Source organism: Nipponia nippon, unplaced genomic scaffold (assembly GCF_047370975.1).
Source record: "Nipponia nippon isolate SJK-2023a ecotype South Korea unplaced genomic scaffold, ASM4737097v1 scaffold_29, whole genome shotgun sequence".
NCBI classification, from domain to species: Eukaryota; Metazoa; Chordata; class Aves; order Pelecaniformes; family Threskiornithidae; genus Nipponia; species Nipponia nippon.
The window spans coordinates 165,304-176,634 of NW_028262346.1; the positions used below are offsets into that span (position 1 = coordinate 165,304).

At 45.7% G+C, this 11,331-nt stretch overlaps 1 protein-coding gene across 1 annotated transcript in view; it reads right to left on the reverse strand.

Annotated features, from left to right (window-relative positions):
- Positions 1–10,960, reverse strand: part of UBE2R2 (ubiquitin conjugating enzyme E2 R2) — a 58,551-nt gene extending 47,591 nt beyond the window's left edge. The window contains exon 1 of the mRNA XM_087763714.1: positions 10,698–10,960. Coding sequence (XP_087619840.1) covers positions 10,698–10,874 — 177 coding nt within the window. The 5' untranslated portion in view covers positions 10,875–10,960. The remainder of the gene's footprint in view (positions 1–10,697) is intronic.
- Positions 10,961–11,331: the final 371 nt, after the last annotated feature.

An 11,331-nucleotide genomic window follows, 5' to 3' on the forward strand; every position in this document is an offset into this window, starting at 1 on the left:
GAATAGCGTGGCCAGCAGGACCAGGGAGGTGATAGTGCCCCTGTACTCGGCCCTGGTGAGGCTGCACCTCGAGTACTGTGTTCGGTTTTGGGCCCCTCACTACAAGAAGGACATTGAGGTGCTGGAGCATATCCAAAGAAGGGCAACAAAGTTGGTGAAGGGTCTAGAGCACATGTCTTATGAGGAGTGGCTGAGGGACCTGGGGTTGTTTAGTCTGGAGAAGAGGAGGCTGAGGGGAGACCTTATCACTCTCTAGAACTACCTGAAAGGAGGTTGTAGCAAGGTGGGCATAGGTCTCTTCTCCCAAGTAACAAGAGATAGGACAAGAGGAAATGGGCTCAAGTTGTGCCAGGGGAGATTTAGACTAGATATTAGGAAAAATTTCTTCACGGAGAGAATTGTTAGGTATTGGAACAGACTGCCCAGGGAAGTGGTGCAATCACAGTCCCTGGAAGTATTCAAAAAAAACACGTGGATGTGGTGCTTAGGGACATGATTTAGAGGCGGACCTGGCAGTTAGGTTAATGGTTGGACTCGATCTCAGAGATCCTTTCCAACCTTAATGACTATGATTTTAAGTTCCCCTCCCCTCATGCGATGGTTTGGTCCAATAGTAATATTTGGATCTGGGGTCTTCTTGCTCCTTCTTGGATCCTTTCTCTGTCTCCAGGCAGGACATTCCTTTTCTTATCTTAATAGTTGTAGCTTCTGCTGATGGTTTCAGCTACCTTATCTTTCTGGTTTGCACTGGTTTCAGGGCCTTCCTTCATGTAGGAGTTCAGCATACGGTCAGTGTATCTAGGTAAAAGTTCACAGCTTGCAGTCTAAGGCTTCAACAGAATCCAATACATAGCATTAGGAGCAAGGCCTATTTGAGCTAGAAAGCGACTTCTACAACACAGCTTTCCAACACCTCAAGAATTTCTTTCTATCCACTAACCTCCACCCAGAGCTTTGCTAGATTTGCTGAAGTATAACTCACAGGCTCTCCCTAGCATCACCAGCAAGCTTACTTTTGTTTTATTGGCAGAAAAGAGCCATCTTAGAAGCAATGGTTAAGAGTAGGTAGGTCAAAAATACTTCACTGTTCTCTTGGAAACAGGTGAAAGTAATCCACATGCTCAGCAAAGCTGATGGGGCAGACAAAGATGAAACAGAACAAGCCTGAGACACCAGGAACTCTAATCAGGTCACACATGGTGACCTTGTGTCAGCCCTCAGTCATGCCCCAAAGTACAGTCAGTCCAGTATAGGAAGAGTGATGAAGGAAGAGGGAGACACCTGAGATGGGCTTGGATTCCCAGAGACGCCAAGTTCGATGATGAGGCCTGGCAGCATCATGTTGACAGGTCTCTTGTGGCTAAGCATACCACTAGAGCCTTCCTCCATGCCCCTGCTATTGCACAGAGCTGACCCCACAGCGGCATTACCTACCTGGACAGCAGGCAAGATCTCAAGTATGGTGCACGTGCTGAAGATTGCTGAAGATATCCCCATGTGACGTTTCATTGCACCCCCCTGAGGCCTGGGAACAGGCAATGCTATGCTTTGGGATGGTTACTCACAACCCTTACCCCAACCTGACCTGATCCACCACTTAACAACATGCCTACAACTCCCAGCAGGCAGCTCCCTGGCTAAAGCAGGCAGCACATACCTACAGCAGCCAGCCTAGCCATGGTCTCCATTGACACTACCATTAAGCAGCATGGCTTTTCACAGCTTTTGCTGATTGCCAGCGCATTACTTAGTTGTCCCTTACAGGCAAAATACAGTCCCTGGTTGAAGAACGCAAGCATAAGCATATCACTCACACCAGAGACATGAACCAAATTGAACAACTAAATACCTGGTAGGTATAGGATAAGCCTGCAAATTGGATGAAACTTAACAGTGATTTGTCCAAGTTGAACACTAAGCAGGCTGCTTCAAATCAGCAAAATCAGAGTATCACCTCTAACAGCACTAGAGGCCAGGCTTATTCCATAACATCCAGAAGAAAGTGGCCAAGACCAGCAGCCTTCTTACCCCGTCCCTCCTTAGTAGCAGCCAATACAACTATGATCTCTTTCCAGCTGGAGAATAGCCATGGATGATACGGATTCAAGACCATGAACTCTGCTATTATAGCCATTTAAAACAGATCTCTAGAGTGACATGCCACAATGAGCCTGCCAAGGCTGGTCTTCAGCTCCTGATGAGTCTGCCCATAAACCTCCGACGGTCAAAACAAACTTCAGTATTACCAAATTTTCAAAAATAATCCAGCCAATTCCAAAATGTAAAAGCCCAAATGTTCACAGCCTCAGTGAAGTCTACCCCACCTATCCAGCTTCCCCCAGCAGTGCAGCTATTGCTGTATTTCAGGCCAAAGGCAGCCAAATTTCTTCCACATAAATGAAAGACTGCTAGGAGCGGGGAGGGAGGGAAAAATCAGTTAAACTTCACAGAAAGCATATTAGTCAAATTCTGAAGCACATAAGCTTTCAGGTTTCTGGCAGACACCGAGAAATGGAAATCATTCCATATGTTGGTCTCAAAACCTTCATTTTCATATGCTCCAATGGAGATCATACAGCAATATAAAATGCCTAGTTTCATTTAGAAGTTCTTTCAAAAAAAGAAGTGACAACAGGTCCTCTCTATAGAGTTGTTTAAACACGGCTGTGGTTGTCTCAAGAGACAGCCACTTGACACTTAGAGTTATACAGGAGAAGAAACACTAAGTTTTCACCAAGAGTTGAGCCTCAATGCCTTTTTTTGCTTAGCATTTTGAGTAACATGGCCTCAAAAAAAAAAAATAGGTTAGGCAGAGATCTCACTGAAGTGGCAATATCATTAAGAATGAACAAGGCCTTTTCTTTCCATCTTAACCGAAAAGTGCCACGCACCTTCATCTAAAACATTTGGGTATAGGTATTTTGTTACCACATGAAGGGCAAATTAGAAGGGATTTAGATAATAGCTACAAGACACTTAAAAGGTACAGAAGAGACATTAGCCTCTCAAGTTATACTGCTTAATGCACCACTGAAAGGCATTCAGCTACTAAGTGGGTACAGTTACTATTCTGCAAGAGAAGTAATCAGGAGCACTGAGATTAAATTCAGTTTTCAATACATTATAAGAAGCCCATTCTTTTAATAAAGGTGAGTGCTTTTAGGAGATAGCTATTCTAGCCAAGATAAGCAAACGCTTGTACACCAGCATAGTTTACATCCATGAATTAGAGGCTTATATGAGCAAACTTTATGCAAGAACAAATGCATCTTCACAGACTGTATTGTAAGTCAAAGCTAGTCCACTGCATGGCTTTTGTTTTGATAAGGCCAGAGAGGATGCTGCAAAAGAGAATATTTCAGCCTTTGCCTAGGTCTGACAGCAAAAGGTTTCTAGCGGCAGAGATGTCTAAGGATTAATTTAAAAATCAAGAATTTTTGCACAATGGACAAGTGTCTATCACACAAGAACTGACCCAGGTGGCACCACTGGCTAAACACTGGTCCTTACACTGTTCCAATACTCTGGCAAAGGGTTTTGCCTCTTAACCCCTCCAAATATTTTTCTACAACAAACATTAAAACATATGTTTTAAATACTTTAACTAGGATACATATCTTAACTTGGGGAGGAGTCACATTGCTATTGAAAACATGTCCCTACTGCTCTCAACTTAAGTTTCATCTCCCAAGCAAAAGCCCTTTACTTGAATTCCTAAATTACTGGTATAATTTTAAGACAACAAAACAGACCAATGGGAACACATCATGTCATGTTTTTAGTACTAAAACCTTAAGGAGTAAGGCACAGTCTGCCTGCCTTCTCTTTGTTAATCACAAACTAGTACTATGGTATCTGAAAGTGTCGCCCTCTTAAGACAGCCCCTTTACATTCCCCTTGTTCTCCAGGTGATAGTCTCAATTAAAAAAAAACCACACACACACCCAGGAAGTCTTAAGGTCATATTTCTTCAAGTCAAGCAAGATTCCAAAATATCCTACACGTACCCCAGTTCAGTAGCTTTACCATTTTTCTCCTATTTGTGGGCCACCTTGGGCAAATATTTATGCACTTCAAATATTTCAGAAAATGTGGAGTTAGGCAATCAATCAATTTGGCTCATGTTGGCTACTAGTGCTTCAGGGGAGCGTACACAATGCCAAAGCCATTACTATTAAACTGGCCTGGTGAGACGAGACATTCTTGGTAAGTGACTACCACAAAAGCTCAGTAAGATTAACTGCAATTCCTCTAACTCATAACACTGGATAAAACATTTAGGTTTTAAAAATGAAGTAGCACTCTGGAAATAGCAAGCTAATTTTGTGCACATGCACATATCTGATCACATGCAGCCCAAATTATAAGAGAACCTACTATACTATGAGTCATATAACCTCTAGTCCATCCACAGTGCAGTCCATCTGTAACTCTGCTACGTTTCCAACTTTATCTCAGTTACACTTCAACATAAGATCTCCACCATTTAGTCCATACTATTCATTACTAGGAACACCTGATGATGGCCATAAACTACACAGCCAAACTGCATGTCAAAGATCAGAGTTTAGGTTCTGCAAGTGTTTTTCTTCTGGCATTCCCTACCCTCTAGATGCAAAATGAGCATCATGCAGTAGACCTAAAGTGCTATTGAAGAGAAAATACCCAGTGTGAATAGATCACTGTGTAAAATAGCAGGCAGTGTAAGCATGACTTCAGGAACAGTGAGATAAAGACATGTTTGAGCTTTTGAGAAGTTACAGATATGATACCACACTCAGACACTGGCATAATATCACCATAATACCAGAGACCTTAAGGATTTACACAAAAAAATCAAAAAAGAACACCCTTCTGACACTATAGAGTAAAAAAAACTTCCACTAATTCCTGTGATATGAACCAGATCTAAAGCTATCTACATGTTTTTAGTTACCCTCTCTTAAAGAGACAGAAAAGAAATTTCAAGAGGCACAGCTCTTTGCATTGTTATCCAAGAAAAAGATTCATGTTGTATTTTACCTTATCCAAGGATCACTCTGTGCAAACTCACGGAAATAGAGCCAAACAATGGAAAAATTATGCAAACCAACAGTACTCAATCTTTACAAATAGAAAGTTTTCCATTTTTATTTTAATGGCAGAGGTGGGCTCTGCTACAGCTCTCCTCTTGGCATACAACAGGACCTAATTGCACATGATCTTGTATTTTCAGGCAGTATCAGTACTGGAAATCACTATCTGTGCTTCTTGGCATACACAATAACCCTACCTGAATCAAATGAGCCCTAGGGGAAGGACTGGGAGCTGGCTACCATTATTACCTTACCCATTTCTTCCTGAGGATAGACTGCTGTCCAAGACAGGCTATAGGCCGGGTGAGTTGTCTGGGGGGTTCTGTGGGGCCCACAGGGGTACCCATCCAAAAAACTATATACAACAGCAGAGTGAGGGTCAATCAGGTACTCCCCAGGCCTGAGAGTTAAAGACCATAACTGTGCTTATGATCAGTGAACCAACATCAGAAGTTTCTTGCCTCCCTGCCTGTAGACAGCTTAGCAGCTCTTCTGCTTTGGAAATAGCCTGCTCTTAACAGGAGCTCTTCAGACCCAGAGCAAGCAACCAGACCCAGGCTCTATTCACCTGCAGTTCCGTATCCCTTTGCTGCATCAAACCTCTGCTTATTAGCATCAATGATACCTAAAGGCAACAAAAATAGAAAATTAAGTACACAGAGAGCAGCTCTGTAGCACCTTGCAATGCAGAGGCCTGCAGAAGGCAGCTTTTGTGCTGAGAATACCACACATTTTTTCCTTTGCACCAAGGAATATTTTTGTGGAGTTAAACATTCTACCAGTTACATCATTCTAAGTGCTTAAGAAACTTCTATTTGCTTAGTTTTAAGCTTTCTGGGAAGTAGCCTACAATAGCAAACTTTTAAACATGGTGCTCATTCTTGCCATCAGTTATCCGTAAGTTCCATATCGATTTCCTGCTCTGAAAAAAATTATTCCCACATATTGCAAATTGCTTTGAAATCAAATCACTTGGAAGAAGCCGAGACCCAACAATGCAGAACTCTAAAGAGCACACGGTTAACGAGTTACAAAAATCAAGGAAAACAATGCCTTGACAAGTATTTAGCCCCCAAATTACTTGAGAAAACTAATCATAATGCCCGGGTTTTCTTCCCCCTCCAACTTATGTGTCAAGACTTGCTCCTTCAAGAAGCAAAAATACCTTAGAAAATAAATTGCCTTAAGAACTACCAAATAGCAACTCTAACAATGCAGTTAATTTTTTTTGTTTCCTTTCATGTTAGGTGTATTCATTTTCATCTACCCAGCCTAAATCACCTCTGAAGGAGCTTTTAATATTGACTCTTGCTCTACATTAAACATGCTTTCTTGATCCAGCATACTTGGTCAAATCATGCTTCTGGGCAGCACTATGTGTTTAATAATGAAGTTTCAATTTGTATAATTTCTGACTTGCACCTTCCCTGAAAGGTTGGCTCCCAGCACAAGAATACCATTCAACTATAAAAACAAGAAGAATTTCCTTTTTTAAAAACAATCAAAAGCTGTGACGCTAAGGTGCAATTGCGCCAAACACGCAGAGCTTTGAGTAAGCCATCAGGAAACACTTTCTAATAGTTTTGCAAGTATCCCAAAAACATTGCTTGATCAAAGCATTGGGCAGAGGTTTATCAACCTCCAGGCTCTGAAGGCCCAAGCACCAAAGTAAGACACTGGATTTCAAGGTAGACAGAGAGACCGATCAACGGCCAACTGAGATGGTGAAAGTTTCACCATGCACAACCCTCAGCCATTTAAGTCTATCCCAACTAGCACTTATCACCAGATTACAGCTTAATAACCTTTGTTGTGGTGGTCCCCATTTAAGTATCAGCTGCCAAAATTAAAGGTGAAGAAGTTCTCCTGCCATGTAGGCAAGAACCCTCTCAGCTGAACAGAAGATGCCTATGGCATAAAGGTGGAATCGATGAACTGCTCACATGTAGTTCTGCAGATTACAGCACTATCTGGTTCTCTGCTGCTCAGGCACTGCCTGCAAAACCAGAACACATTCCCACCCTTTCCAGAGCAACTCAGAACGACCACATAGCCCAGCAGAGTCTGATCTAAAGACCTGTCTTATCACACCATGTCCTTCCCAGATGACCTAAGAAAGAACCAAGTGGCACTACCTGTGACCTGGACATGAAGCATTTCATTCTGAGAAAAAATCTTCCCTTTGTCACTCAAAAACACTCAAACTGAATCAGCTGTGAGCAAATCAACACCTTCGACACACGAGGTCTACCCACCTTTCACCCTTAAACAAACTATGAATAAGCCAGGGACCAAAAATCAAGTTCACCTATTACAGTCAAATACCTGTAACCCAACACAACTGATTCTGCCAGAAACTTTACTTAAACTGGCAATTTCTTGCTGACAGCAGCTGAGGGACAGACATTTGCTCTTATCACTGGGCCTCTTTGGAGGACTTAACATCACTGACCCTGAGCTACTTTTGCCTTGCCAGCAAGGAACGAGAGGTAACCAGTGCATGGAATAGCTCAACTCCTTCCTTGAGGGTGGTAATCTGGAACTTAAGCAAAGGGTTATCCAAAACATTATTCCCAGTCATACTGCATAGCTACATAAAGTCACTAGATAAGGCAAAGGTTGCTATAGCCTCCCCTGCAGATGCACACCTTCAGCTGACCGTATCGCAGGGGCTTGTGGTTCAGGACAGCTCCCATCCCTCGCTGATACAAGCTGCTCTTCACAAAGTGGTTGCTTCTGAAGGCTGCTGCCCTTTCCATCTAGCTGGGAGGTCCTAAACTATGAAGTACCGCAGCAGATCTGAGCATGCTGTATTAGCTGATAAAATATGCTTAGATGCTGTGCTTGAATTTTTAAGAAGTCCCTGACTTTATGATAGCCAGCACTAAGGTATGATAACCTACCATTTAAACAAACATTCAGGGAGAAATGTTTTCAGCTTCAATTTAGCAAATGCTAGAGCTACAGGATTACCAGCTGAAACCAGAATCTGTTGAAGCGTTGAACCAGCTTTTAACAGCAATAGCTCCTGTCAAGCAGGTGCAAAGAGAGCACTTCCCTCATTTCAGTTTATTCAGCTAGTTCAACAGCCCAGAGAGAAAGGTCATATTCCTCCAAGAATAAACAGGGTGCCAAAAGCTGATGTTACCAGCTCCATGAGCACAAATCAAGTGTTTGTATTCCCAATCAACCATCACTAACACTTTCTTTAAGGTCACATTAAACACAGGTTTTCCTCAAAAATATTTATACTTGAGCTTAACTAGAAGCCTTTGTATTTTCCCTCCAGTTCCTACCCTCAAACCGCACCTCAAGTGGAAGAAAATTCCCAAACTCTCATCGCCACGAAGTTTAAAAAAAGTTACATCCTGTAATTGCGTATTTCTAATCCTGCTTACCTCATCTTGGGAAACTAAAAAATACAAAACAAGATGAAGCTAGATATTTCATCAAGCCAAGAAACCTGAAAAATACATCAGATTCTGATCTGAACTGGTGCTCACTTTGCACATGCTATGAGCATATCACAGAAGTCACCCCACCAAGTAAAGTTTAGGGTATTAATCGTATCGCTAAACAAGTCAGTAAGCCAAGTCTAACACATCTAAAGGTTTGCCTGAAGGCCCAATACAAAGAAAGCCAAGAACATCACTTCTCAGGACAACTGGACTCCTCCCTAGGGACAGAATAAGGGTCTAAGACCACTTTTTCCAGTGGCTGAGAATTTAGGCTACATAACCAAAAAAAAAATTAAACACTACCAAAACATCATGCACAGCTCCTCATGGAGGAAAGATGAGACAGAAACAACATATGACAGACATCAGCCATGCCGCTTGAAGGGAATCCCTCTGCTGTGGAGGGGTGAAGGCATCATGAAACCCTTGTCTCCCACTCTCAAAATAAGTATCACAGGATCTTTCAGAAGAATTCAGAAGAAAGGCACAACAATTCAAGGACATCAAATACCAAAAAAGATATCACATTCATAATACTAAGGTAAGGCATCTGGCAACCTTGCCTGAATCCACACTTGTTAACACACATCCCTGGATTATTTCACAGACTGCTTCAGCTTCTTTCCAGGAACAATTACGAAGATACGGTCCAGAGAGCTCCCCAGCCACACAAAAATATTTTGACCCATTGTGATTGCTTTGAAAAAATGGATGAGTAACATAAGTGCAGGAAGAGGTCACCAAACCATTCGGATGTAAAAATGACCCAGTTACCAACCCAAGACCAGAGCGACTTCCTCAATAAGTAATAATGGAGGTGAGTCTAAGAATATACCTATCACACCTACATGAGTAAGCTGGCCAACTCATTACAAAAGGCAATCCTTGTGCCAAAGCCTTCCCTTCCTTCAAAACAATGAGGCCAAACTGAGCGTGACTCAAATCTGTTATTCCCCAAGCTACAGGTTATTTTGGTTTTGTGGAACAAAGCTCTTAAACCTTGACCCAGAGAGGCCAAGGGGCACCGAAGATGCATGTTAGCCAAGCAAAGAGGTCCTCCAAAAATTTTTTTCAGTTTGACAGAAGCCAAAGGGCACGAAATGGGAGACGCAGGAGCCACTACTAAAATGATAACTCCCGAGAGAAGCGAGCTGAAGGAGACAATATTTTGCCAGAGACCAAGCAGACATCAAGTGCAAAGTGGCATGCCCAACGCAACACACCTTCTGCAGGCACCAAGTTTTTTTAATTGCTTCTTTTAAGAAAAACGTGCAATTCCTCCTCCTCTGGTTGTTTTGAGAATTTAAGTCTGCTCCCTTCAGTTCCTTTCTCGGACAACAGTGCCAGATTTCTTGCTTACTGTATTTAAAGAGGAGAAATAACAACCACAAAAGTTTTTTTGGATTAACAGGAAGGTTGAGAGAGGAATTGAAAGCATTTGTCTACCTTTACCAATTAAGTGTTGCCGTAGCCCTTTGAAGGCTGCCCTCCAAAAGCTTAGAGAGGAAGAAAAGGAAAACAGTGGGGGAAAGAATAATCATGGAAAACAGTCCTGAAGCACCATGAAGTTTTGAGGAAAACAGTCTTTATCCTGAATTCGTCATCCCACACAGGATGCTCCTGCACAAGGAGCAAAGGGACCGAGGGAAGGCTGGGAAGCCCCTTCCTTTGCAATACGTACCCACAGAGCAGAGGCAAGAGGACAGCCTGGGGGTGGGAGGGGAGAATCTGCGCCCTGCCACGAGGCACCCGCCTTTCTTTGGGGTGAAAACGGGGAAATCGCAGAGCGGGGAGGGCTGCGGCGCGGCCCCCTCTCCCCGGAGCGCATCCCCAGGGAGAGGGGAGGGGAGGTCCCGCAGGCCCCGGCCAGCCCACCCTGCAGACCGTCTCCACCACCCCGCCGCCGGGAGGGGAAGGTCAGCTGGCGGGGTACCACCTCCGGGCCCCAAGCCTCCCTTCCCTTCCCTTCCCTCCTTCCTCCCGCAGGCCCCGACCCCCTCCCGCGGGGGGCGGACAGCGGCCGCGGGCCCAGGGCCCCTCCGAGCCCGACAAAGAGGCCCAGCAGGCGGAGCGGCGGGGGGGAGGGGTGCAAGCCCCAGCGGCAGCTCCCCGGAACCACCGCGGCGGCGGGAGGCCCGTTCCGGTGGCGGGGCTAAGGCCGTACCTTGAAGTACCCGCCCTCGTAGAGGGTGTTGGGGGGGCCGAAGATCGCCACCTCCCAGTTGTAGAGGTCGGACTCGTCGACCAGGGTGATGCGGAAGCCCTCCACCGGCTCCTCCTGCAGCGACTTCAGCTCCAGCATCAGCGCCTTCTGCGAGCTGCTCATCTGCTGCTGGGCCATGGCGCGGCGCGGCCCCCGCCGCCCACCCGCGCTCCCGCTGCCGCCGCGCTGCCCCGCGGGCCCCCGCCCCTCCCCGCGCTGACGGCCGCCGCCGCCGCCGCCGCCACTTCCTTTTGTGACGGCGCCCTCTCGCCGCTGACCTCAGCGCGCCGCGCCGCGCCCCGCCCCGCCGCACGGCAGGCCACGCCCCGCCGCACGTCCCGCCCCTACCGGAGCGCTTAAAGGGGCAGAGCTCCCGCGCTGCAGCGCTTGCGTGCGGGCGGGCGGGCGGGCGAGGGAGGCGGGGCGCTGCGCTAGCCCCCGCCGGGCGGGCGTTCGCCTCCGCGGGGCGAAGGAGGAGCCCCGCGCTGGGCCGCGAGTGGGAGTGGGAGTGGGAGTGGGATGGAGGGGGCGGTCCTGCGCGGGGGTCACGGGTGGGCACGGGCGGCCCGCGCCGCTGCCCCGGCCGGCGCCCACG